General features: G+C 38.6%; 1 protein-coding gene across 4 annotated transcripts; it reads right to left on the minus strand.

The window, feature by feature from the left end:
- Nucleotides 1-58: 58 nt before the first annotated feature.
- ANXA7 (annexin A7) lies at nt 59-25761 on the minus strand. Of its 4 annotated transcripts, none has more exons than XM_019953953.2 (15): nt 25578-25759; nt 23442-23505; nt 22230-22284; nt 20025-20229; nt 19348-19449; nt 18670-18734; nt 18194-18259; nt 14037-14139; nt 13726-13820; nt 11154-11267; nt 10743-10913; nt 7863-8033; nt 7707-7782; nt 6545-6657; nt 59-4169 (listed from the first exon to the last, which is right to left on the minus strand). In XM_019953953.2, exons 3-15 carry the CDS (start codon nt 22281-22283, stop codon nt 4047-4049), a joined length of 1458 nt encoding a protein of 485 aa, XP_019809512.2. In that variant the 5' UTR covers nt 22284; nt 23442-23505; nt 25578-25759; the 3' UTR covers nt 59-4046. The 4 variants fall into 4 exon arrangements, with proteins under 4 accessions (XP_019809512.2, XP_070638038.1, XP_019809513.2 ...); XM_070781937.1 differs by lacking the exon at nt 25578-25759 and adding an exon at nt 25236-25259; XM_019953954.2 differs by lacking the exon at nt 23442-23505 and having other exon boundaries at nt 25578-25761.
- Nucleotides 25762-27618: the final 1857 nt, after the last annotated feature.

Here is a 27618-nt window from a genome sequence, read left to right on the forward strand (position 1 = left end):
TTTTTTGCCATTTCCTTTCTTTCAATAACCCTCCATAAATAGACAAACCAAAAGGAAATTTATTTAAAGATAAAAATCTTTATTAAACGATTTTGAAAACAGATGATTTAAGTCTTTCTCCGTGAAAAATGCAGCTAAGACAATATTTGCAAAATAAGTGCCTCACACATTGTTGGGAAGAATGCAAAACCTCTCTGCTTCTAGTGCGCAATATTTACACAATAAACAGACTCCAAGTATATGATGTTAATGGAAAAATTTAATACATTTGAAATTCAGCATTACCTCAGAGTTGGAAAGGCAAAATACAATAGCAAAAACCTGGAAACAACCCAAAGGAAGAGAGGATGAATACACTGATAATATATTTAAAAAATCGCATATTACAAAGCAGTCGAAATGAATGAACTATAGCTATTCACCGTGTGTATGAATCTTAGCAGTATACATACTTTAAAATGTTACACTGTTAGGAGCCACTTGAGGGGGGCTACTGGCCAGATCAGACAATTTGAACATCAAAGTAAACAATAATAATGGATTACAATCTGTTGAATAAGATAGGAATACACAAGTTCACATTGATATAATGAAGAGAAAGGAAAGCTCTTTATAGCAGTTGAATGCTAATCCAATAATGGAGAGGAAATGATTGAAATAGAGAATTACCACTTGGCACCAACTATAGGAGTGGATGATTTAGACAGGAGTCTTCAGTGCTAAGGCTGGTATGTGGAGATTCGATAAGTTTACTGGCATGATTTTGGAATACTAATCAATTACAAAGGGAAAAACAGTGAATTTGAGAAGCCAGCATGATCAAGTGATCAAGGTTAACATCACCAGTGTGGGGACGAGTCTACATTTTATGCCTCCTGATGAGACTCACTGAGAAAAGCAAAGCATCATTTTGTGGTATTCCTACAGACAAAGGACCCAGGTTGTAAGCCATCCTATAATAAAAGCTTGTACCTTTTAATAAAACTGTAAAGCTACAAAAGACTGGCAACTCTTCCAGATTAAAGGAGTCTGAAAACACACAACTAAATGCAGTACATATTTCTGTATAGGATGTTGACCCAGAAATGAAGAGAGACATTGTTGGGATAGTGGGCAAAATTTGAATAGGCTTACTAGATTGGGTGGTAGTGTTGTACCAATATTGATTTACTGATGTGGAAGATTGTTTGCCATTATGTAGAAGAGTGACCCTGTTCAGGGGAAAACACCCACTGGAGTGTTTAGGAGTGATGAGACAGCATGACTGCAGTTTGCTCTCTCAACCCACCAACAGTTCAAATAAAGACCAATAACAAAAGACATATGCACGCACACACACACTCAAAGTAATGAACCAATAAAATGTTAACTGTATGAGAATCTAGGTAAAGAGGACATGGGAGTTCTTTGTACTGTCCTGGCAACTTTTCTACACATTTGAAATTATTTCAAAACAAATTATTAAACTATACACACACTCACACATTACTTTCCACGGATAGTCACCAGAGTCTAATTTTAAAAATAAATTGCATTTCTGCTAATAAACATGTTAAAATTATAAAAATTGAGAAAAATGCTTTTAAAGTTAGTGTTATAAGTCATAAAAGTTCTCAAATATAAAAACATGTAACTGTTGAGTAAGACGTTTCTCCCTGGATTTTTTCCCAAGTGAAGATTGCGACTGTATTTGTGTTGAGATAACTATCCTGCCTTACACACAACGTAATCTTTTTTGGGACCATGTGGCTTGTGGGATCTTAGTTCCCCAAACAGGGGATCAAACCTGGGCCTCTAGCAGCAGCAGCATGGAGTCCTAACCACTGGATTGCCAGGGAATTCTCAGTAACCCAGTTTAAAAACAGGCATTTTAATATTTTCCCAAAGAAGATATGCAAATGGACAATCAAGAAAATATGGCCAATCAAGAAAATATATTCATTAGTTATTAGGGAAATGCAAATCAAAACTGCAATGAGATGCCACTTTACATCCACTAGGATGGTTAGAATCAAAGAGACAATGATAGTGTCAGGAAGAATGAAGACACTGGGAGCCTCATTCACTGATGGCAGGACTGTAAAGTGGTACAGCTGCTTTGGAAAATAGTTTGGAAGATCCTCAAAAAGTTAAACATAAAGATACTACTGCCAGCAATTCCACTCCTATTATTATAGCCAAGAGAATTGAAAACTTGTGTCCATAGAAAAGTTTGTGCGTGAATATTCATAGCAGCCTTATTCATAATGGTAAACAGGTGAAAACAACCCGAATGTCCATCAATTGATAAATGGACAAGCAAAATGTAGATCCAAACAATGGATTATTCAGCCATAAACAGAATGAAGTATTGATTCATGCTACAACACAGGTGAACCTTAAAAACAGTACGTTGATTAAAAGAAGCCAGACACAAAGGGCCACACACTGTGTAATTCCATTCATACGTAAAGCCCCCAAGAGGGAAATCCATAGAGACAGAAAGTAGATTAGTGACTGCCAGGGGACAGGCAGGAAGAAAGGAAAGACGGCTTGACTGCTGATGGATGTAAGTTCTCTTTTTGGGTGATGAAAATATTCAAAAATTGATTGTGGTGACTGTTGCACAAGTGTGTGAATATCCTAAAAATCCACTAAATTGTACAGTTTAAAAGGATGAATGGTATGATATATATCAATCTTTAAAAGTTTAAAAATATATTCCTCACAAATTTTCTTCCTTTAATAACTTACACCCCTTTTCCTTTACCAAATCCTATTGCTGTTAGTTATTTTTCCAAAATCTATGTCAGAAATCTACCTTGGCCTGTTACCCTTCTACCAGTGTATCTTGCTTTCGCCTCACACTACACTTGTACATAGGCCTCTCTCTCTAAGAGTCAGGTTGTGTCTTATACCACCTTGCATGTATGTCCCTTGGCACTTACCCCCAAACAACTGTTCATTGAATTATAACTGATATTTACTCTTCTTTCCCTCAATTTTTACTACAATCATTCACCATATATATATTAAATACCTGCTTTGTGCCAGGGAGTTCAACAAAAAGAACAAATAGGGTTATTATTCTCAGAAGAATTTATAATGTAACAATATCCTTGTATCCTAAGTTTTGTTTAGATCACCCACTAGATTACAAACCTCCTTCCTTTGTACTTTCCCTAACTACCTATTGTAATGCTCAACATAATAAGCAATTGCTCAGTACTGGGAATAAACCCAGGTTTGAAATCACACTGCTATAGCACTGAGTTCCTGAACGACTTCTCCAAAGAACTAATATTCAATCTCCCAGGAAGATGATTTAAGTTTCATTTATTTATTAATTTGGCACCTTTTATGTCAAGCTTCATTTTCTTGAATCATGATTAAACTGCAACTAAAAGTATTTTATAATTTTTTTTTAAATCAAGGGCCAATAAAGATCTATAGGCAGTCTTAGTAGACATAAAAGTAGGCTATATATTTTAGGCATATAAACATATAATCTCTTTTTAAAAAGCTGCTACAGCCAATACTAAACTATTTTCTATGTGGGAAGTTCAACGTTTATGAATATAGAATACTGATTTATGTGAAGTAAGATGCAAATTACTCTTTTAGGTCAAAGCAGCTGAATTTGTTTTAAAAAGTAATACAATTTTGACATACTACCAACTATAACTGTCCAATGGAAAGCAAAGGGTTTATCTAATGTTCAATATTATTTATTAAAATTTATTCAATATTATCACACAGAATTTGAAACTGTTGTGACTTTTACTCAATTCGGTGTCCTATTTAGAATAAGAGCAGTGAGAATTATGCTTTACAAACATTGCATTATTACTTCATCATTGTGATATGGCTTTACTTGATTGTACATAGAGAAAAAAAGAACATTGGAATTAAGGCAATAACCACATGTGCAAACCAAGCACAATACCCTGACACGGTCCTTAGTAAAAGCTCTTTTGGTTAGGTGAGGGTTGATGTTGCTGCATGCAGGTCAGTCATTGCTTTGAAGATAAGCTTTGAATAGCTTCATTCATTTATAAAAATCTCTCCTACTGGCCCACAATGGCCAGAAGAAGCTTTCGGTAATCTCCACTCGTGTCACTTGCAATCATTGTGCCCAGCGTCTTCTGATACATCTGACTGAACATCTGTTTTATCTGGACAAGATCAATCTGCATGCAAGACACGATATTTGTAATATTAGAAAAAAGTTAAAGAAAACTGATAATTTATTAAATTGTTCTTTAATAGTGAAAAGATCCTAAGTATAACCAAAGCAGAGGGGAAAAAACACCAAAGGACTGACATTTTATAGCTAGCATTTCTACCAGCACTAACAAAGTGTTGGCCAGGATGCAGAGAAGTTGGAATCCCTGTTCACTGCTGGTAGGAATGTAAAATGGTGCAGCCACTGGAAAACAGTATAGTAATTACTCAAATAAATAAAAATAGAATTACCACATGACACAACCATTGCACTTCTGAGTATCCACAAAAGTGAAACACAGGCTCAAATATTTGTACACCCACGTTAAAAGCAGCATTATTCACAACAGTCAAAGGGTGGAAGCAACCCAAGTGTCCATTGACGGATGAAAGGATAAACTAAAGGTAGTGTATACATTCCCTGGAGAAGGAAATGGCAGCCCACTCCAGTATTCTTGCCTGGAAAATCCCATGGACAGAGGAGCCTGGTGGGCTATAGTTCCTGGGGTTGCAAAGAGTCAGACATGAACATGATGTATACATACAATGGAATATCATTCAGCCTTAGAAAAGAAGGAAATTCTTACACATGCTACAATGTGGATGAACCCTAAAAATGTTAAAATGGACAAATACTTTATGATTCCACTTATATAAATTAGCTAGAGTAGTCAAATATTGCAATACATAAGATAGAAAATAGAAGGGTGGCTGCTAGGAGTTGGGAAGCAAAAAAATGGTGAATTATTGTTTAATGAATATAGATTTTCAGTTTTTTTAAGTTGAAAAAGTTCTGGTGGTGATGGTTGTACAACAATGGGAATGTACAGAACTATACACTTAAAAGTGATTAAAATGGTAATTTTGTGTTACGTGTATTTTATTATAAAGAAAAAGAGATCCTGCTTAGAAAATTTAAATCTAAAAACAAAGACACAACAAAGTTTTTCCAAATATTGTATTATAGTTGTCTTTTAAAAAATGATTTACCTTCTTTCATATAATTTCATAGTATATGCTTCTTTCAATTAAAAAAAAGTCTACTAAATATACTAAGTCAAAGAAAGGAATACATTTGAGGCTATATTTAAGTAAAAAGATAAAGATAAAACTTTAAGTTATTTTATTATACAGTGCATGCTAAATTTTAAGAATTTCTATGTCCAATAGGGTTGATCTGCATAGGTCTTTCATACAGCTTCCTGTTGATTTTTTTTTGGCAGCGCCTCACGCTTGCAGGATCTCAATCCCTGAGTGCTGAACCTGGCAGTGAAAGTGCCAAACCCTAACCACTAGACCACCAGGGAATTCCCTCATCCACTTTTTTACATAAGCAAAATGAAACCCAAAAGATAAACTCTTCTTGAATTTCCTGGCAGTCTGTTTCACTAAAGCAAGTCTCTCACAGCAGGAAAAAGGTGAACACTATGCTTTATACAACCTCTGCCAACAATGAAAGAGAGCTCTTTCTTAACGTCACTCATGGACTGACAACCAACGGAGGAACTTTTAAGAAATTAACATTCTAAGTGAGACAGAGAAAGACAAATACTGCATGATTTCACTTACATGTGGAATCTGAAAAAACAAATGAACAAATATAACAAAACACAGTCATAGACACAAAGAGCAAACAGGTAGCTGCCAGAAGGGAGGGGGTTGGGGGTGGGAAGGAAATGGGTGAAAGAGTAAGAGGTACAAAGTGCCAGCTGCAAAGTAAATGAGTGAAGAGTGTGAATGAGTGGGGAGTACAGGCAATAACTAAGTAGTATTTTTGTATGGTGATATGTCATAATTAGACTTTTCATGGGAATCCTTTTAAAATGTATAGAAATATAAAATCACAATGCTTTATAACAGAAACCAGCAGAGTACTGTAGGCAAATACACTTCAAAAATGAACAAACTCAAACAAAAAGATAATAAGATTTGTGGTTACTAAAGGTAGCGGATTGAGGGGGCAGATTGGAGAAAGACAATCAAAAGGCACAAACTTCCCATTATAAGATAAGTTACTAGGGGTGTAATATACAATGTGATAAATATAATTAACACTGCTTTATGTATAGACAGTAAATCCTAAAAGTTCTCATCACAAGGAAAAATGTTTTCCTTTAATCTCATATTTTGTAAGATGATGGATGTTCATTAAACTTACTGTGATAATCACTTCCTGATGTATGTAAGTCAAATTTCTATGTGGCACACTTTAAATTTATACAGTGAGGTATGTCAATTACATCTCAATAAAACTAGAAGAAAAATTGTGTTTAATATTGCTAAGAAAAAAGAATCAATATTCAAAATCAAGTGAAGATCAGACAGAAAGTGAGCGCCTCACCTCACTTCGAGTGACCACAATCCTGACCAGGGTGGAGTCATCTGTGCCGGCGCCTTTCATAGAATAGTAGAGCCTCTCAGCAAAGAAGGCAGGGCGGTTCAGGGCACACTGCACTGAAAGTGAGAGAGGCTTCAGACGTGAAATCATGACAAAGATGTCCACACACCAGCTTCATCTATCACTTGCAGCTGCTTTTGATCATTTCCTATGTAATTATCTCAGAAATCTTAGGTGAGTTGTAGAGTGCTCTCCCCCTTGATTTTTCTCAGCATCCATCTTTCTTTCCAGCTGCATCAGACGGTCTACCTTCAATTCTACAAGATTCCCTCTGGCCAGTAAATCCCATTTTCTCTCCACAGATGCAGTCACTTAAAATTCTTAACATTTTCCCCCCTTAACATGAGAAAATGTGTAGCAACTGTACCCTGGTAATACCTAACTAAATGGAATAATGACTAAAATCTGAATTCTAGATGTCAAATGTATCATTTGACTGAAAGAAGGATGTAAGACAGATTCCAATATAAATAAGAAAACACAGACTTGAGAATGATAATAGGAAAATTAAGTTAGCAAAGGCTCTACCTTTCACAGAGATGGACTAACTGTACATTATTGTGTTAGCTACAATTACAATAGTAGTATTTATAAGATATTCAATTGCTAATACCAATGTGTTACTAATATTCTCTTTAGTCTTATATTCTCCACGAGAACAAAATTTCCATTTCATTAAGCTTCTGGACGTCAGGACCAAAAACTGGGTTTTTAATTTCAAATGGAAAAGGGTCTCATTTGGCTAAATACTTGAAAAGCATTTGGGGGCTCAAAATGATGCTTTGTGTGGTGGCACTCTGTAGTTTCCTTAGGGCTTTCCCATTTACCTTAATGGAAATGCTACAATCCGTTATATATTTTTGTATAGTCCTCAAGAAGGGCATAGAAAATAATGACCAAATAATTCCAAAACAATCCTATTTGATCACACCACCAACCATTCATAGGGAACTGCATATAAAAACATAGGATTATCTTGTCTCTGCCTAAGCAGACTCCAGGGAGGCTATACTAAGAATCACCTTTTAATGGGAACAACTATTCAAAGCCTCACTCATTTACAAACAAAACAAAGCAAATCACGAAAACAGGAAAAGTGTCTTACAGATGGTCTTTAAACCGCTTTCAACATTTCCTGAAAACTCACGGCTGACACTGTTTAACAAATCTCGATTAGCCATCTGTAGACAAAAAAGTATAGGGGTTGAAATATTTTGACACCTTAAAATAGAAGCAAAATCTTCAAAAGAAAAGTTCATACCCTGGAATAGGCCTCCATGGTAGCTTTCAGTTGAGGAAAGCTTCTTGTGGCAAGAATCATGTTAAAGCAAGATTCATCTGTCCCTAGTCTCCCCTCACCAGCCTGGTAGAGACGCTGAGCATCTTCCTGAGCCAGTTGGTGGTTAACATTCTGGTTCTCATCACGATTTCCCTGCAAAAAAAGGAATGCAGGAGTTAGAAGAAAGTGATACAAGTCTTATTTTTAAAACAAGGTTTTCCAATCTGGTCATTTTTGAATTTAAAAGGACAATTTACTAAAAATTAATGCATAAAGTTTGTCACGCTTATCTTTCATTTCCAAAGAAACTATACTAGTGTAACTAATATTTTATTACATTGCCAACTATGGATTTTATAATGTAGATCATGGTTTGATGAGGTTATATTAAAACGAGAGGTTTTACAGGGCTTTGAGAGCTAAATTAGAAAACGTTTCCATAAAAAATTACACAGACATTTTACTTTTGAAGGTATAGAAAATTTTACTGATATTCAGTTTAAAAAGCTTTCTCGATAGACTAAAGAGACAGGGATTCTTAAATAAATCACTCTTTTGGGTTTGATCCTTGGTTTACAAGCTGCAGGGTTTTTTTGTTTTTATTCAATAAACATTTCTCCAGTAGCAGGTATTGAAAGTCTAGGTATGATACAAACCACAGAGATTGGAAATGATTATCACTACTTCATTCCTCCCATGAAGGAGATAAAAGATGTCTCCAAAGAGTGAGTAGGGCTACAACCAAAATCTCTGGGAATTAAATGCAGGCTCAGAGCAGGGAATGACAAATGGCCCAGGAGAGTCCAGGAAAGCTTCTCTGAGGAGGTGCTTTGAAGGGTGGTAACTGGGCCAGGAGAAAGAGACTGGTATGTATTGAAACTGCAAACTATAGCACCTCCAGAGGCTGTAGCCACACACACAGACTCATGATCCAGCAAGTCCTGAACACTAACAATGCAGCCACTTCCACCCTCTGGGAGAAATCCCTTGGCCATCAAAGGAATTTCACTTTTCGCTTCTCTGGTGATAAGGTCTCCTTCCATCAGTCCAAGTTCTGAGCCAGTGAGCACTGTCTCTCGTCTAGCTTGGGGAGAGACGCACTGAGACGTCCCAGAAGCTGGATATCCCTGAACTCCAAGGTCTGAAGTAACTTTAGATTTCTCATGATGAAGCGACTCCTAAGCCATGCTTTGAGGACCTGGTCTCCTAGGAGATAAGAACTACCACTCAAATTAACAAAGTATGATTCTGCTTAGCTGGGATTTAAGATCAGCATTATACTGAGTTCCACTTTATATTCACCATGTCCCTGAAAGGTATGGAGCACTTATTTTGTATCAGGCCGTATTAGTCAGGGTTCTCCAGAGGAACAGAACCAACAGGATGTGCTATGTGGTGGGGCCACAAGACAAGACAAGGCCCCTCCCTCCAAGGAAGTTAAGCCAAAAGAGGAAGCATATAATATAGAGGCTCCGTGAACTTCCTTTCATTCATCCAAGTGTAATCTTAATATGTAAGTATTTATTATGAATGTATGCATAAAAATGATGCGTGAGACTTTAAGAAGAAGCTATAAATAACACAAGTACTGACAGGCTGTATCAATTTATAGACCAAACTCTTCCCTGGGATGGGATCGGGGAGGGAGGGAGAGAGGAAGCTCTGGGCCTGAATAAGAGTAAAGCTTATTCTTGGGTAGTTGGTTTCTCTCTAAAACAGAAACACAAACCCAAACAAGGAAAAGGTCGCCCTCTAGAGTCTTAGTGTCTGTCTGAGGAACAGAATGGAGATGTGTTCCTTGAAGGTTGAGGAGCTGTTGTCTGAAGAGCACTGGCACAAGCAATGTATAGAAGCCTATTCTAAATGGGCTGAATACAGCACAGGCAATAGGAGCTCAACAACAACTCCCCAGATGACTGCCTTTGGCTTCAAGCACACAATATGGTCCCATTGTCCTAGAAAGCCACTTCCAGGACAAGGGCTCTTTATTTTGTAAAATGGTTGGGCCCTGAACCCTGCATAAAGAGACATTCAGCACCTCATTAAAGTCTGAATACTCGTTTTTTAGCATTAACTCTGTTTCTGATTTTCTTTTCCTGCTAACCTACCCTCCTGCTCTGTTACTGGTTGAGGTAAATTCAATGTCCTCCCACCATTTGCTTTGTTTTCTCACTTCCATACCCACACGCTCTGGCACACTGCCTTTTCTGCAACTACATCCCTTTGCTCTGAGAGCCTGTCTACTTTTAGAATCTTCAAGACTGTCCAACCTTGTGCACTAGCAGGAGAGCCAGTAACTCCTGATACCGAATCAGTGTGCTAGTCTTTTGCATCATCTCTTTCAAATATACCCTGATTATTTATAGTATCATTACATATACCCTATTTGGAGAATTTTCTGCAACTCTGCCAGCACATCTAGGGAATCAGAACAAGGACGGTACTTAAGCACAGTGTTTCAGTGGATGCTGACATGTTTTCTGCATTTCTGTCTCACTCTTATTGCACTCGCATGGCAGACCTGCATATCTTCAGCCGATGGTCCCAATTAACTGGCAGAACAATGCTAACCTTAAAAATACAGATGCAGCTTCATTCTAAGACACAGAGCCTCAAGTTGATTTCTGATTTCATACAACCTTCATGTGGTTAATTGCTGACTCCTTACAACAACCAGATTTACAGAAATAATTTTCAATACAGAAACAAAGAAACCCATACAGATGATTCTCTGTTGTCCCTCTTAAAGATGTCAAGATTCCACGGAGGCTAGATATTAAAAGGAATAAAGAATGCCCACTGGCAGTAGGCAGTAAAGAATGTTCCCTCCACCAACACTCAGACACTGAATTCAATACTCACCTGGCACATGGATACAAGTAAACGTTCAAAGTGCCCTGAAGTATCTGACCTAATGTCCTTTTCAAGGTCTCGTCCAAATTCTGATTGATAACATCTGACTATTTCTCGGATTTCCTGGTTTGTTCTTGTGCACAAAATTTCAATCAACACACGTTCCTGAGTTCCTGCTCCCTATGTGAAATGAAGGGAGAATGAGAGAGAACTACAAACAAAAAGCAAATTTCTGGAAGTTATTAAATCTTAATGTTCTACCAAACATAACTTTGGCCTCCAGACTGAAAAGCTCTATATATTCAGATGGTATAAAATAATGTATTGGTTTACCTGTCACTGTAAACTCAGAACTGCATAATTTATGGGGTTTTACATTTGAAATAGGATAAAATACTCAAAGTAAATGCCATATAGTACCTTCATCGCATTCCGTAAACTCCAGGCATCATAATACGTAGATGGCATGAACAGGGCAAGGATCAGTTCTTCCATATTTCCACTTAACTCTGATTTAAGATCTTTGATTAAATCCTGTTACATAACAAACACAAATTCAGTATATGAGCTCTCCAAATTTTGTTTTGCTTAAAATTTTTAAGGGAAATACGAGAAAAATGGAATTGAACTACTTTAAGAAAACCTCAATTTCTGTTCAGAATATCATACACTACAGAATTAAGTATTTAAGCTTATTATATTCAAGAAGATATATTTTAGTTGTTCTATTAATAAATACTTAATAATAAACTTATTGTAGTTCCGCCACTATACCAGGTACCAAAAAAGAGGAATCGGAAACAAAGAATAGTTCAAATTAACAAAATGATAAACACGTATTTTCTTAGTATAAAAAACTGTTCTTGTTTTATGAGGAAGCAGAAATCATCATCATTGTGTTCTTATTTGAGAAGAAAAGACAAACATCTAAAAACTAAAATAAAGCAGCCTGTTCTCCAGCACCAGATGAATAAGCAGCACAGAAATAAGTTGAAGTAGGAAAAGTTAAAGTGGGCTAGAGAGCTTCAGAGAAAATTTTAGTGAAGGTATTGAAGAGTATGTAAAAATTAGCAAAGAGAAAGGAGAAAGATATTTCAGGTAAGGAGGAGGGACACAAACAAGAACAGAAAAGTTGTTCCTAGCCTTGGCTATATGCATTAAAATAATCTGCAGAATTTTTCTAAAAAAAAAAATTATGTCAAGAATGAATACTCAGATTCTGCATGTGTTTTTAAATTTGGAAAGAAATTATGATATTCTGCTCAGGTTGAGAATTACTTAGTATAGACACAAGAATGAGCAAAATTTTTTCAATGGGACAATAAGACAACCAATTTTGTTACGAATAATGTTTTTAGACATTAATAAAAACAAAGTTGTAACTATATTCTTGGATTATTACGTTGAATACCAAGCTAAAGAACATGGATTTGATTCTGCATGCTGGGAGGAGTCACTGAAAATTTTTATATAAGAAAACAACAGGCAGTATGGATTATAATGACCAAAGATATATATGAAATTTAGCCTGCTGGAATATTTAGATAAGGAGTAATAAAGGTTTGGGTTTGAGTGGTGACAGTGTAAATGGAAAGAAAAAAAGGAGATAGAAGACACATTTCTAAAGAGCCTTTTTACAGATTAGATCAACAAGACAAGCAATAACCAGTTGCCAGGACAACGCAGTGCCTGGCATACACAGGCACTGAAACAATATTCACTGACTGACTGAGAAAGAAGAATGTGGGACCAAAGACTCCACAGCTGGCTAGAGGACAGGGTTTTTACTAATAAGAAGTCCAAACAAAAAGTGGCGGTGGGTAAGGAAAATAGTCTGGGAATTTAGTTTTAACTCAAAAGTGATACATGAGAAAATTTAGGACAAGAAAGCACAGACTACATGTGAACTAAAGAAATTCATAAAACAAAAAATATTTTTGTGAGAAAAATGAGTCTGATGTTGAACCCTAAGGGAAATCTAGACCTTGTGTCGCTTAAGGAGCCTTAAGAGTAAGGAAGTGGACTCTGGGTTGGGCAGAGAGGGAAAGCAGAGTAGAAAAGATCAATCAGGTCAGTGGGCCTCTACTCCCACTCTGAGAAAAGTTAATTGGATCCAGAGAATGTCAGAAAACTTTTAGGATTCCTATCTGAATGACAAACCAATGCTACCCACTCTTGCCCTTTATATTTAAGAAGCCATGGCACCTGTCAGCCATAGAACCTTGCTGGATTTAGTCACTGATCATCCACTCAACAAATATTTATGTGGCTATCTGTTATTGTTCCTGTCCTTGGTACTATAAACACAAAGATGAATATGACATGGTTTGCCCTAGGGCAGCTCACAGTTTTTAGGGAGTGGGCACTGAGATTAGTTACAGTAGAGGTTTTACAAAGTGCTATGAGATCACAGTGGAACAAGCAATGAGAGAAACTTCACAAAGTAGCTTAAACAAGCCAAATTCTGGAGAGCTTGTCTGCCACGCAGCAAAAGAAGAAAAGGTATTCCAGGACAAGAAAACAACATATATCAACCACAGAAGCATGTGTGCAGGGAATGGCAAGAGGTTCTATAAAATTGTAAAACAGGATATGTTTACAAGGAGGGAGAGAAGTGAAAGATGATGCCACAGGCCAAGAATAAGCAACGGCCACATAAGAAGTCCTTGAATCCCACTTCAAGGAGAAGACTGAGAACCAAGGTACTGATTATGATTATGGTCATAATCTACTTTCTACTGAACGTGTGTCACCTATCAGACATAGTAAATGGGTATGATTATGAGATCAAGGACTACTCTAGAATTGGAAAGGCTTTTAAGAGAAATAAATATTGAATACACCTCTTCTGGGGTCTCTGAAGTCTAGCTATCTCTACTTTATACTTATCAGTACTAATAAAAATGTAGTATCCAACTTGACAGAATTCAGGGCCTACAGGCCACTGTTCTTGCTGAGTCCTAAAAAGAAAATGAAACAAAACAAAACATACCTTGCCATACATGGTCTTAAAAGCTGCTTTAATTTTTTGCCTTTGGTCATTGGAACGATTGGCCACAACATCTATAATTGCCTGCTCGTCTGTACCTGAAAGAACCACACATGTCTAAATAAGGATGAGGTCTCTGTGGGGTGCTCGCTGAGGACATTTTTTCGATTACAAGGTGCCTGGTGCTAGATTAAATTGAGGCGTGTGCACACAGGCTCACATATAAACTTGGTTTTGTGATATAAACCTTATTTTTACTTTATATCCAATCACTTGAACTTACTATAAATAAGACAAAAATACGTTTTCCTTACCAAAACCCTTCATTGCTTTACGAAGAACTTCAGCATCTCTCATGGCATCAAAATTGGCAGCGGGTCGGATTGTTCCATGAGTTCCCTGAGTCATCGGAGCAGGCTAAGAACAAGAGGCATAAAATCCAAGTCAGTTGTTGTGGTAATCTAATCCTTTCACAATATATGCTATGCTATGCTATGCTAAGTCACTTCAGTCGTGTCCGACTCTGTGCGACCCCATAGACAGCAGCCCACCAGGCTCCCCGGTCCCTGGGATTCTCCAGGCAAGAACACTGGAGTGGGGTGCCATTTCCTTCTCCAATATATACATATACCAAATCAACATGTTACATACCTAAAACTAACACAATGTTCTATTTCAATTGGGTTTCAATAAAACTGGGAGAAAAACAGTACGAAAAAATGTTCAACATCTTTAATACTAGAAACACTAGCTTAAAAAAAAAAATCCCTCCCAACTCAGGTTTCTCTGCTAATAAGACAACAACTTAAGACTTCTCCAATCATCACTCTTAGGCAAGAAAGCCAGTGCTGAGATTTCAGGACAAGAATATTTATTTTTGTGGCGGAACAGATACAGACCATCCTTCTCCTGCCAAAAGACAGCAAGACGCCAAACTTTCAGGAAACAAGACAGTCAAGCTTGTGAAGTTAGTCACAATCTTTCTATGCCTTGGTTTCCTTCAAGGGAGAATAGGGGGGAAAAGAGATTGATCCCTGAGCAGTGTGAGATGACTGGCAGTGTTTTATTTAAAGAATATAATAATGGCTTTAGGGAGGCAGAGTCGGAGTTGCCCAGTGAGATTTCAAACAAGCAATGTAATTTTGGTAATCTCTCTTCATTTTCAGTATAGGCTCTGATTATTAGACATAAAATAAAACATCTTACAACAAGAAAAGCACAAAAAATGAAATTGATGACTAGAGACTCTTGGAGTTATTCATCAATTTTTTAAGGATAAACCAAAAAGCAAAACAATGGATACATTTTTTAAACACCAATCTATGAAGAAATTTAAAAATCACCAATGACAAAGACCACAGTAATAAGTGTTTCAGGCAAGAATCACTAATTTGATGCTAAAATTAGTGGGTAAAAGTATAATGTGTATACTTTGTAACATTACAGCAGAAAACCTAGCAGACATCATCTGAAACAAATGATCAACACCAATTATCACCAGGAAGAGGGCACATCAACAGTAAGTGCCTCCTGGTAAGAGGCACTAGGGGCACAGCATCACTTCTGTGGTATTCCTGTTAGAAAGGCATGACCTAGATTTACTCAGAGGGACTTATCAGACAAACCCAAATAAAGGAATATTTTACAAAATAACTGGTAGTACTCTTCCAACGTGTCAAGGTGATGAACAACAAGGACTGAAGAACTATTTCATATTAAAGGAAACTGAAGAGACATGGCAACAAACGCAGTGTTTAATCCTGGATTTGATCCTGAGCCGAAAGGACATTACTGGGACAGTTAATGAAATCTGAATAAGGTCTAAAGGTGGAGTAATAGTGTCATTAAAACATTAATTCTTGATCACTGTATTTATGTAAGAAGTTAATATTTGGGGAATCTGAGTAGAGGGTATGTATATAGGAATTGGCTCAGTCAGTAAAGAATCCGCCTGCAATGCAGGAGACCTGGGTTTGATCCCTGGGTCAGAAGATCCCCTGGAGGGGGAAATGGCAACCCACTCCAGTATTCTTGCCTGGAAAAATCCCATGGACAGAGGAGCCTGGCAGGCTGCATACAATTCATGGGGTCGCAAAGAGTCAGACACACTTAGTAACTAAACCATATATAATTTTTACAACTTTTCAATGTTTGAAATTATTACAAAATTAAGTTTAAAAATTCTGAATACAAAGTTATGAAACAGTTTATTAGTTTTCTTAAAAGACTCAAATCAGGGCTTAAGAGAGATGAGATGAGACAAGATGATATCCCACCACATTTTTTAAAAATTAATTTTAATAATATATTTTATTTAACCAAGTATTTCTAAAGTATCATTTAAAGATGAAATCAACATCGTTTCAAAATATAAAATTATTCAGCTGCTATGTAGGCAACTGAAACTGTATTTCAAGTTATACCCATTGAATACAGCAATATGCTAGCCTGGAAAATCCCATGGACGGAGGAGCCTGGTGGGCTGCAGTCCATGGGGTCGCTAGAGTCGGACACGACTGAGCGACTTCAGTTTCCCTTTTCACTTTCATGCATTGGAGAAGGAAATGGCAACCCACTCCAGTGTTCTTGCCTGGAGAATCCCAGGGACGGGGGAGCCTGGTGGGCTGCCGTCTACGGGGTCGCACAGAGTCGGACACGACTGAAGCGACTTAGCAGCAGCAGTGGGGACAAAGTGTTTGGGGAGAAGCAGACCAGACCATCTTTCAGCAAACACTTTTACAGTCTGTAATTCCTCCCACTCATCTATACATTTTTTCCTACCAATAAGCCTAACAATCATCTGTCACTAGTTTCTAAGCTAGCAATGTAAGCAAAGAACTAACAAGAAATATTTGTATTGTGGTTTTAAGGAAAACTAAAAATATTCTACTTGTAGCATATATTCAAGTTGAAAAATTTTTTCAACATATTGCCTTTACATGAGGCTTAATGTATCAAAAACTATGAAAGTTTCCTTTGATGTAACCATTGTGACTAAAATCCTAAGCAGGGCAGAAGGTTCTGTTTAAAATACACTGAACTAGGTAGAAAGAGAAACCAACTCCCATCAGGTACTGTTTCATCACTCGCATTTTGTCATCTTGTTTCTAAAAACAAAAACAACAACAAAAACCTATTCCATTTTTCATCTGGAGGGAAAAATGGCTTTGTTTTATTCTTTGTTCAAAGTCTAAGTTTGAAGTGTCTCTTGTCATCGAGAATACTATCATCCTGCAGGCATTATTTTGAACTCGAAATCAGGGTCCATGTTTTTGAGGTCAAATCTCTAACTACAGAGGATTTCCCAGCACAGCAAAGCCCATACTATCAGCCACCAAGACTTCCACCCTTTGACACCCATTTGATTCCAACCTTCTTGCTGAAAAAGTGCCATAGAATTAGAACTGGATCAATCAAGAGAGGTCACTTGCCTGAACTACTCAACCAAGTCACACACACAGCAACCAACCTCCACCAGCGGATTTTCAGTGACAGGGAGCTCACGAGGTAGTCTATTCCATCTCCATCTAAAAGCTCTTCCAAAATCTACTGCTCTGTTAACTGCCTGGTTTTAGTTTAAGGTAGTAATTGTTACACAAGATAAGCTGCAGGTATACGTGTATTTTACTTTAAGTGTTTTTATGTTTAAAAATCTTTTATATTCAGTCATAAAATGATGTCTTTAAAAGTATATGCATGCTTAAACTAAACTAAAATAAAAATTCTCATAACAAATGTTTAGAATAGCTACAGATTTATAATATGATTAACAATCAACTTTCAACGATTTTTTAAAAAAAGAAGTGAAAGCAATTTACTATGGGCTTTCAAGGAATATCATTTACTCTATCAGTAAAGTAGCATATTTTAACAAAGAGACTGCTGTTCTGAAAAGCAGAAGAGCTAGGATCTAGTCTCAGCTTTGTCATTCACTAGCTGTGTGGCCCGGGACAAGTTCCTTAATCTCTCTGGAGCTCAAATACCTCAAATCAGGAAAGTAAGCCAGAAAATGGCTAAATTGTTTCTCTTCCAATACTGTAATCCCTTTCCCAACCCAGCTGAAGAAAAAGCTTAAAAACGCTAGACTTTTATGAATAGACAGTATGAAATGAGAAAATCAAGATAAAGTAAACATAAAACTGCTTATGTTCCTAATAACCTGCATAGGGTATAAAGGAATTAACAAGTCAATTAAAGAATAAAACTTAATATTAAAGTAAGGAGCTATACTGAAATGGGGCAAGGATTTGATATATGGGAGACCTTCTGAGACTACTGAAAAATCAATTTAACAGACATTAATCACTATCATGCTTAAAGGGCCTGCCAAGCACTACAGGGACATGAAGATAAAATAGCTATCGTGAGCCCTCGAGGAAGTGGTGAGAGACAAATACACAAGAAATTAGAAACAAATGAAGGCACGTTTAGGGGACTGAGTGATTAGTGAACATTAGAAAACCTTACTCACTTCACTGCTATAATCCCAAGAAACAGGAGAGAAAACAGGATAGGAAGGAAAGGATTCTGTATTGATCTGAAAGAAGAGTGGAAAGTTATAAAGGCAAAAATGGAAAATAAAACCATACTTCATAAAACACGGCTAGAAATATCAATCACCCAGCCACCTGAGTTCATAGTTATACTGCCAGCAAGGGAGGAGGAAAAAGAACTAAAACCAATGCCAAGAATCCAATCTAATGACTGAATCTCTATGGAAAAAAGAGTATGGGTGTCATCACCTGAGAGAAGGGACCTATGTTTGTCTTATCAAAGTCATCAGGACACGGGTGGACCAAAGCGCATGCAGTCTATCAGAAGCAAAGATTAAAGTCTTAAGTGTCTCTTACAGACCATCTTCCCTGCTTCAAGGAAATCTCTAAGATCAATAAAGGCGTAGGGCCCTTCTTTAGCAGACTTAATTTAAAAGACAGGAACCAAAAATACCTGACTAGGGTAAGGAGATTGTCCTCCAGGATACTGAGAAGGCATCGCTCCCCCAGGAAAACCACCTACATATTAAGAAAAAATACAGCAAAAGGTATTAACTGATTTATTTTTTCAAAACAGTACTGATTTATTACGAATATGGAAACATATGAGAACACTCACACTTATGTTATTCACTAGAATAATTTTTAAGTATCATGATATACTGAATCAAAAAACAACTTTGGTCACAAGGACCTTTAAAAATATTCCATGTTGTAATTTCTTTAAAACAATTTAACACAATTTCTTTAAAAATAATACTTTAAAAAGAAGAACAAAATAGTTGAACCAGATTAAATTCTGATTCTGTTTGGAAAGGATGGCAGCACATGGTTCTGGGCTCATTCCCTTCGTGTTACACGAATGACAGAGAAATTCCTAAAGGTTTCGTTTTTTTTTGGCTTCAGGAGAGATAATTTTTTTTAATTGAAAAAAACTGGTCCTTCTTTCCATCTTATGATTAAACCTTTTTTATCAGGTTAATACATTTTCATGAAACCAGATAGTACCTAATAAGTATTTAGTATAAACATTTACTAAAGATGATCCCAAACACAAACTAAGTTCTTTCAATGGCAACTTAAAAATTCAAAATATCAAGCCATTGTGCTTTTCTGGACAGTTGATACCTACCAGGCAGTGGGACCTGTGCTGGGCCACCCCCATAAGACTGTGTAGGTGGCTGTGGATAGCCAGGAAAGCCTGCTCCACCTGGTGGGGCTCCAAACCCTTGGCCTGGAAGAAGAGAGAAAAATAAACTATAGTGACAGGTCTCATGATCGAAGTGAAAACTTTACAAATAATAAAAGAAATAATCTATAATGCTACAGTAGCAGTCCCTTTGGTCTAAATTCAACTTCTCAACAACTCCTTCCCCATTAAAAAATACATTAAAAAAATGTTACTTCCTTCGTTTGCCCTAATGACTTACAATATAAAAGTGCTAAGTTTTTTCTTTCTTTTTTTTTTTTACATCTTGTGGCGAGAGCTGTCCTAAGGTCACAATCATGCTAAAACCAAATGTCTCAATCAGTTCTTAAGATTACAAATTATCAAGTGAACCATTAGTCCTTTATGACCATGAGATTTATTCTAATTCCCACAGAATTTTGGAGATCGCTCCTGAGAATTCTCCAGCTTTCATGCCTCCTCAGAATCTTTATTCCTCTACCTTGCCAGCTAAGTCCTTACTATCTAAGGCAGAAAGCAGGCTAAGAGAAACTCTGATTTCATACAAAACAAGCAGGAACAAAAAGGATTAAAGAGACAAGAAAAGAAGTGTTACACTACTTCCACAACCCACGACTCACCTCCAGGATAGGATGGAGCTCCGCCTGGCTGTGGGGCACCAGGATAGCCTCCAGGGGCTGGATAGCCACCAGGGGCAGGGTAGCCTCCAGCTCCTGGGTAGCCACTACTTGGTGCTGGTGGGTAGGCACCTCCTCCCATCGGAGGGAAACCACTAGGATAAGGATACTGACCAGGAGGGGGGAAAGATGACTCCTGACCCGTAGGCTGAAAAACCAGAAAAGTTTTCAAATGACTGTGATCATTGAGAAACAGAACCTAGCTAAGAAAACAGAGATAACTGTTAAGATCTAGCTTATTCTTTTACATATTAAAAAGCCCATTAGAAGTCCTGATATCTCATATTAGTTTATCAGTATAGTAGTTTGTCAGGATACCTGTCAGAATTCAGTTTTATGTAAATCTACGTGTGTTAGGCAAGAAGAGTCTGTTTCTCTATTTGGGAGTGTCTCTTTTCAAACCTCAAGGCTAAAAAAAAAAAACAAAACACCTCAAGGCTTCATGAACAACTAGCAAAGCTCAGTATAGTTTCTTCATTCTCCTAGCACCTGGAAATACGGGAAAGATCTGCCTCTCTACCCTAAAGAGAAGAATTCATGGCTTTCTTGTAATACACCTGGACCTGTGTATAACAGAAAGAATAAAAAAGTGACCTGAGCACATACTAGGTGTGACATTTGGGACCTCAATTCAGATCACACAATGTCTAAGTCTGAAGAGACTGTTGTTGTTTAGTCACTAAGTTGTGTCCAACTCTTTGAGACCCCATGGACTGTAGCTGCCAGGCTCCTCGTCCGTGGGACTTCCCAGGTAACAATACTAGAATCAGTCGCCATTTCATTCTCCAGGGGAATCTTCCTGACCCAGGGATTGAACCCACTTCTCCTGCTTGGTAGGTGGATTCTTTACCACTGAGCCACCTGGGAAAAAGCCCAAAGAGACTGTTACACGTTCACTAAACTTTTTTCCAGGCCACAGAGACTACATTTCCCAGGATATGACTGAATACTGGTAAAGGACAGTGGACAGAAGTAATGTACACCACTTCCAGCCTGGTCCCCATGACTTCCTGCCCAATCCTCTAAGATGTCTCTTCCTCTCTCATTTCCTTCATCTGCCAGCTGGAAGCAAAGAATCCAGTGGAGGACTCCAAAGCACTAGAGGATGGTAGAGTCAATATACTAAGGCAACAGAGGATAGAAGGAGCCTGAAAACCCACAGGATGAAATGGAACAAGGTCTCTTAGCTCCCTACCACACACTTCCCCCATCATCCCCACCACTGACTTCTAGGAGACTGGAGTAAGCAAGAAATAGGTTTTTATTGTGTTGAGCCATCGGGATGTTGAGATTGTCTGTTTTAGCATTAGCCTATACTGACAGAAATGGTTGCCAGAGTCCAGTTTAGTATATAGGGACCTGGGAACATAGTTACAAATTTCATTTCTCTTATGACAAATTCAGGAGAACTATATATTCACTTTACACACAGGTACACATATTGTCACTAATCCATATAGGCCCCTCTTTCTATTTACCCAGAATTACAAAGAAGCCCTACATACTTATGAGCATAAAACGGAAATACACTAACCTCAGCTATGAGGTTAGTCCTCGGAACAGTACAGGTCAACAGCAAAGTAGAACTTGGTAGCACATTTATAACATGTACTCAGAATACTAAAAGTCTCAGAACTACAAATCCAGGGCCTTCTAATCCACTGCAATTTGCGTTCTCTGAGTCAAGCCCTTCTTAATTTAAACATCCAACACACAGGTTAAAAACCAGTGACTCATAGGATGGATTTAGTTTACATACGTGTTGTATTGAATCATACAGTATTTAACATTTTAAAATATGCATTTCCCAATTTAAAAAAATGGGCAGTTTCATATAAAATCTAGATTTTATTTATATTTAAGCTTTACTTAAAGAAATAGAATATCCAGCAACATTGAATCAACCTCCCTGTATGGACACATCAGGCTGAAGAGGACTAACAGGTGCTTTTCCATAGGTGACACAAGTCTTTGTAGTTCCTCCACAACCCTGCCTTCACTCACGTACTCTACTCAGTACTTCTGGCTGTTTGAATTTATGACCGCTGCTCTAGCATATTTGTAACATCTGTCATGGGTTGGCTGGTCCTATGCAACACCTGTTCCCAGGACATGAGCTATTTTAGTATCCTAAGTGGCAATACTTACGGGATATCCAGGGAAAGGTGGGTAGCCTGTGGGCGGATAGCCTGGGTATGACATTCTGTAACAACAATAAGAAATGTCCTCTGTAATTTCATATAAGGAATAAGACCTTTGAAGATATACATTGTCACAATCTAAATCAAATCACATCTTCTGAAAGAAAGAGCCTATCAGGCAGGCTGACTCAGTAGTTCTGAGATGGGGCCCGAGCTTCTGTATTTCTAACTACCCTTCCCGGTGATGCTGTTGCTGCTGGTCTGTGAGCAATATTTTGATATCAGAATATTTAGGCATTTCTGAATCTACCATTTAATTTGGCAAGTTTATCAATGTGTGTTTTGGCTCTTCTCCCCAGTACAGCTATAAATGATTTGTATTTCTCTTTTATCAAGACCCCAAACAATGATATATACATACTAAAATATATAAAATAGATGACAAATAAAGACCTACTGTTTAGCATAGGGAACTTTACTCAATTCTCTGTAATGGGTTACATGGGAAAAGAATCTATAGTGGATATATGTATAAGTGATTCACTTTGCTATACGCCTGAAACTAACACTGATATACACAATACTGTAAATCTATACTCCAGTTAAAATAAAAAAGATCCCAAACAAATCCAGTTCAACATTTACAAAAACCCATAATGTAATAAGCACTGTTCTAGGTGCTGATAAAGAGATGAGAGGGGCAGGGGGAAGTAGCCTGCCTTTTGAATATATAGTACAGGAAAATTAGAAAATAAATTTAAATTATTATTGTGTCCCTTATGACATAGCACAGTGCAGAAGCTAAAAACTTGCTAAATTGAAAATGAGTGGGCATATATCTAGCGGAAGTTAAAAATTATTAAGAAAGATAATAAGAATACTGATTCAGACAGTTCTGAACCAGTCATCTGGGATCCAAAGACCTGGATGCAAAGGATGTTAAATCATTTTTTTTTCCCTTCTTCTCCAAGCCCAGTTGATAAAAGGAATAAAAGAGAAGCAATACCCTCTAAGAACAGTCAGAGGGACCAAGGGTAAAAGAGGTCAGGTTCCAAAGAAAAAGTCTGAAAATAATTTATGGGAGAAATTAATAATAATTTTAAAGACAAGTGTTATAGCACCAAAGACTACATAAGTTATTTAAATTTCTGAATCTCAGGAACTGTTCCAGTGACAAAGTCCTATTTCTACAGTCTAAAACTACTACATTAAGTCTTACCTTAAAGGGTTCTAGAGGAATTATGCCAACAAGAGTGTCAGAACAGAATGAAGATAAACACTATCTGCATATAAGAAAACAATGCAACTTTAAGAAAGTGAATCTGGGTATATTTTAAAGAAAAATAATTTAAAAGAGTAGAATGCAATGCCATTTCCAGGATGTACTTTATAAAAATACTTACAAAAATGCAAAATTATTATACATACAAAGCTATTCATTACAGCACTATTTGTAACAAAAAAAGGTTAGGGAATTCCCTGGCAGTCCAATGGTTAAGATTCAGCACTTTCACTGCTAGGGCGTAGTCGGGCAACTAAGATTCCACAAGCCATACAGTGTGGCTAAAATAAAACATTAAAAACAACCTAAAAGACCATTAATAAGGGACAGCTAAAACAGATTACAGAAAGCCATACAATAAAATGTTACGCAACTATTAAAAATGAGCAGCTCTCTTATATGTATGGCTGAGTCCCTTTGCTGTCTACCTGAAAGTATCACATTGTTAACTGGCTATACTCCAATACAAAAGAAACAGTTGAATAAAAAAACATGAGCAGCTCTCCTTTTATTCATATAAGAAACCATCTCTAAGTCACATTAAGTGGGAAAAAAGCAACGTGAAAAACTGCATAGATATTCTGCAACCAAATGTGTAAAACATACAGTTATTTGTATATAGAGAATATCCCTGAAAGTAGACTCAACAAAGTAGGAAACAGTACCTCGGAGAGGAGAACTAGAGCATAAGGAGACTTTTCAAAGTAGCTATAGACCTTTTGGAATTATGCATGTATCATCTATTTCAGATTTTAAAAGCTTTTGTACAAAGCTTAAACAAACCCAAGGGTGACTCAACAAACTACTCAATTTTGCCCAAAGAACAATTAGACTTTACTGGTGAACCACAGCTTTTACGTCCTTTTCAACATTCTTAGTCAGCAACTACTTTTTAAAAGACTAGAAAAGCATTCCTGGTTCTCCAGACCATCTCCACCCAGTGAGTCAACTACTAAAAGGGTTGGGTCTCCCTAGGCAAGTCTCAGAGATGGCATGAAGCCCAGGAACACAGGAGGTAGCTGTTCAAAATTTATGAAACAAATGAAACAAAACAGGAAGGGTGAATGAAGATGGCCAACAGTAGATACTACGATTTTCCAAAATCTGCCTCTTGATTGGGAAGGACCATTTAAATCTGTCAGCAAGGGCTCTTCGATAAAGAACTGGAGGCAGGTCACCACCAGTGAGGACTGAAAGGCTTCGGTTTGCAGTAGTTCTACCTCCTTATCTAGTGCTTGAAACCCCTTCCCTGACTGGTAGGTAACTCATTATACTCATTATCTAATTAGGACAGGTTACTTTATCAGATCAGTTCCCCACCAACTGGCAGAAATTAAGGAAGTTTAGAGGCAATTGGACGACTTCCTTTCATTTCTGTCACTTTACAGTGGACATCAGCCATCTTCTTCTGAAGAAGAGTTCACCCAGGTTAGGCTCATATCCGCATAGGTTTGCTGCCGTTTAGGAACTAGGAATCAAATCTGGAATGCTACTTCCTACAATAGTTTCCAAGAATTATAAACCTGGGCCAGTGTACAATTTCAGGCTTCCGCATTCGTCCTAGGGCTCACTAAGCAAAGTACAAATTCCCCAAGTTTCCCTAAATTTGCTGTGTCACCAAGAAATCTAGTCGGACTTAGCGCTCACTGGCTTTCCTACTCAGCTCTCCTAGAGGGCCGCTTCAGCAGGCCCATCCTCTGGCCTCAGTCCCTCCACCTGTGGTCCACCTGCCTGCGCCGGAGGCCTCACTGCTCCCTAGGATCCCCGGACAGACGAGGGGCAGAGACAACTGGCGAACAGGACTTCCCGTGGTCTGGCCACCTCGCCGACCCCGCCCGAATGCACCCCCGGCCGAACGTCCCCACCAGGCAGCCCGGGTCCCAAGATGCGCGCACCGGCTCGCCGGCCACCCCTGGGGCCTATAGGCCCCTCCAGCCTCCCCCCAGTCCCCCGCGCCGGTTCGAGGCCGCAGGCGGGGCCCCGCCCACTCCCGGGTGGCCGGCCACGGAGCTGGGCGGGGCGAGGTATCCGAGGGGCTGAGGGGTTGCAAGGGTAGGGGGCGCCGTTCCTCACCTGACCCCGCGGAGCAGCGTCACGGCCCAACCTGGTCCGGAGCAAGATGGAGCCGGGGGCGGGTCCGGGAGGGGCGGGGCGCCGGGCCGCCACCGGAGCCCGTTAGGGCCGCAGCCGCGGCCGGGAACGCCTCTGGGCTAGGACAGGGCGGTGCCGGCGGGGCCCGTCCGGGCGACCTTTGGGACCCCGGCTCGGGCTTTCCCTTCGACCCCGCGTCGCCGCTCCACCTGCGAGGAGGAGGTCCTTTCGGGTGCACCAGCCAGTTTTATCACAGTTCCTTCCGGGCTCTCTCAAGCCATTTGAGAAACTCAGCCGGTTCTGAGGCATCAGTGGAGGGCGGCAGAAGCCTCGAGACTGGAGACCAGGGACAGCCTCTCTGCCTGATGTGCAATCCTCTCTGGTTATCTTCTAAGGACAAGAACGGTGTCTTTTAATAGTGCCTTGTGGAATGCATATTCATGGGGATCATAAATAGTGGGAATACGAGATTCATTAATCAAAACCACTCCAGAAGGGAGTTGTTAGGTGATTCTAGGCTCCCCTCACACCAGAGCCCTATCTAATTTACACACACACTAGCATTAAACATTTGAGGGCATTTCAAGGCCCAGAGCAGTATTTTAAACTCATTAAGAAAGTTTATATTCCAAAGCAACAAAAAGACAGCTACCTTTTACAGTGGTTCTCAAACTGTGGTCCCCAGACTGGCAGCCGCCACATTTCCTGGAAACGTGTTAGAACCACAAATTATTGGGCTCCACCTTTGACCTTCTGAATTAGTTTAATTCACCTCCAGAGTTTAGAGGTGAAGCCTGGCAGTTTGTTTTCACAAGTCCTCAAGGTAGGTCTATGCACACTAAACTTCGAGAACTTATCCAAGGCTTCCTCATGGGGGTGGGATAGGGTAGATGAAATTTTTAAGTGGGAAGGGCAAAATATGCATGGCCCTACAACAGGGATGAAATCTAAGGTACTTGAGAAAGGTCACTGCCAAAATTTAAACGATACTGCACAACTCTCTGGGAACCCAGCATTAATTTCCCAGCTCCCACCACTCTGTCTGGCAAACACTGGGCCTTTCTGCCCAGTCTGCCTGGAGACTTCTGGAATCTCAGCATTCCATAACAAGGGTGTCCTTACTTCTCTTTGCTCTATATTACTATTAATACCTTGCTGATTTCATCCCTGCCCTTCCCTCTGCCCTATCACCTTGAGAGGTTATTTTCCAAGCCTATTTCCAGCCCACTTTCCTGAGCTATAGGCCCAAATATCCACTAGCCTATTCAGGCAGTACCACTGGATTTTCCACTTCATCCTTTCAGTTCATCCTTCTTTCCTGACAAGGCCTTCTAGGATCAGAGGTCCTTTCTTCATACTGCCTCTCCCTAGAAAGCACTGTATGCCTTCCAACAATTATGAATCTATTAAGATTCAATTCAAAGATCACCCATCTCCTTCCTGCCTCAAGCAGCTTTTCCTGACCTTTTCCTTACCTTCTCTTGGGTAGACTCCCTTTGTGCACCAAACTAAACTTTTTGTAGATATCTGCTATGGCACATTTAACAGTAGTCATAGCATACATTTACCTTACCTGTATTTAACCACATAAACTTTGCAAAAACAAAACAAAACACCTCTGAAGGTCATCAATTTCTCCAGAGTTCATGTGAAACAGGAGCCATTTTGCTTCTCCTAATGTGAACATTCTTAACACACAGCTTTTGTACAGACAGAACAGTAATTTTGTCCCCAGTGGGACATTTGGCGAAGTTGGGAGATGTTTTGGTCACAACCAGGAGAAAGGTTTTACTAGAATCAGTGGGAGACGCCAAGGATGTTACATTCTCCAATGCACTGGGCACCCTCCTACAACAAAGAATTATTCAGCCTGACATGTCAGTAATGTTGAGGTTAAGAAACTCCTTGAGTTAGACTGATCTTCCTAAATAACGGATTTGATCATATTATTTCTTTGATTAAACTCTACTAGCTTCCACTGAAAGCAGAATAAAATCCAAATTCAAATAGCCATGGTCTATTA

This window comes from Bos indicus, chromosome 28, assembly GCF_029378745.1.
Source record: "Bos indicus isolate NIAB-ARS_2022 breed Sahiwal x Tharparkar chromosome 28, NIAB-ARS_B.indTharparkar_mat_pri_1.0, whole genome shotgun sequence".
NCBI classification, from domain to species: domain Eukaryota; kingdom Metazoa; phylum Chordata; class Mammalia; order Artiodactyla; family Bovidae; genus Bos; species Bos indicus.

Coding starts and splice junctions, on each gene's coding strand:
- ANXA7 (XM_019953954.2), bottom strand. CDS start 22,283: ATGTCATACCCAGGCTATCCGCCCACAGGCTACCCACCTTTCCCTGGA. Junction 14,140..18,193: donor CTTGGGATTATAGCAGTGAA/GTGAGTAAGGTT, acceptor TCTTGTTCTTAG/CCTGCTCCGATGACTCAGGG. Junction 10,914..11,153: donor GTTTACGGAATGCGATGAAG/GTACTATATGGC, acceptor CATTTCACATAG/GGAGCAGGAACTCAGGAACG.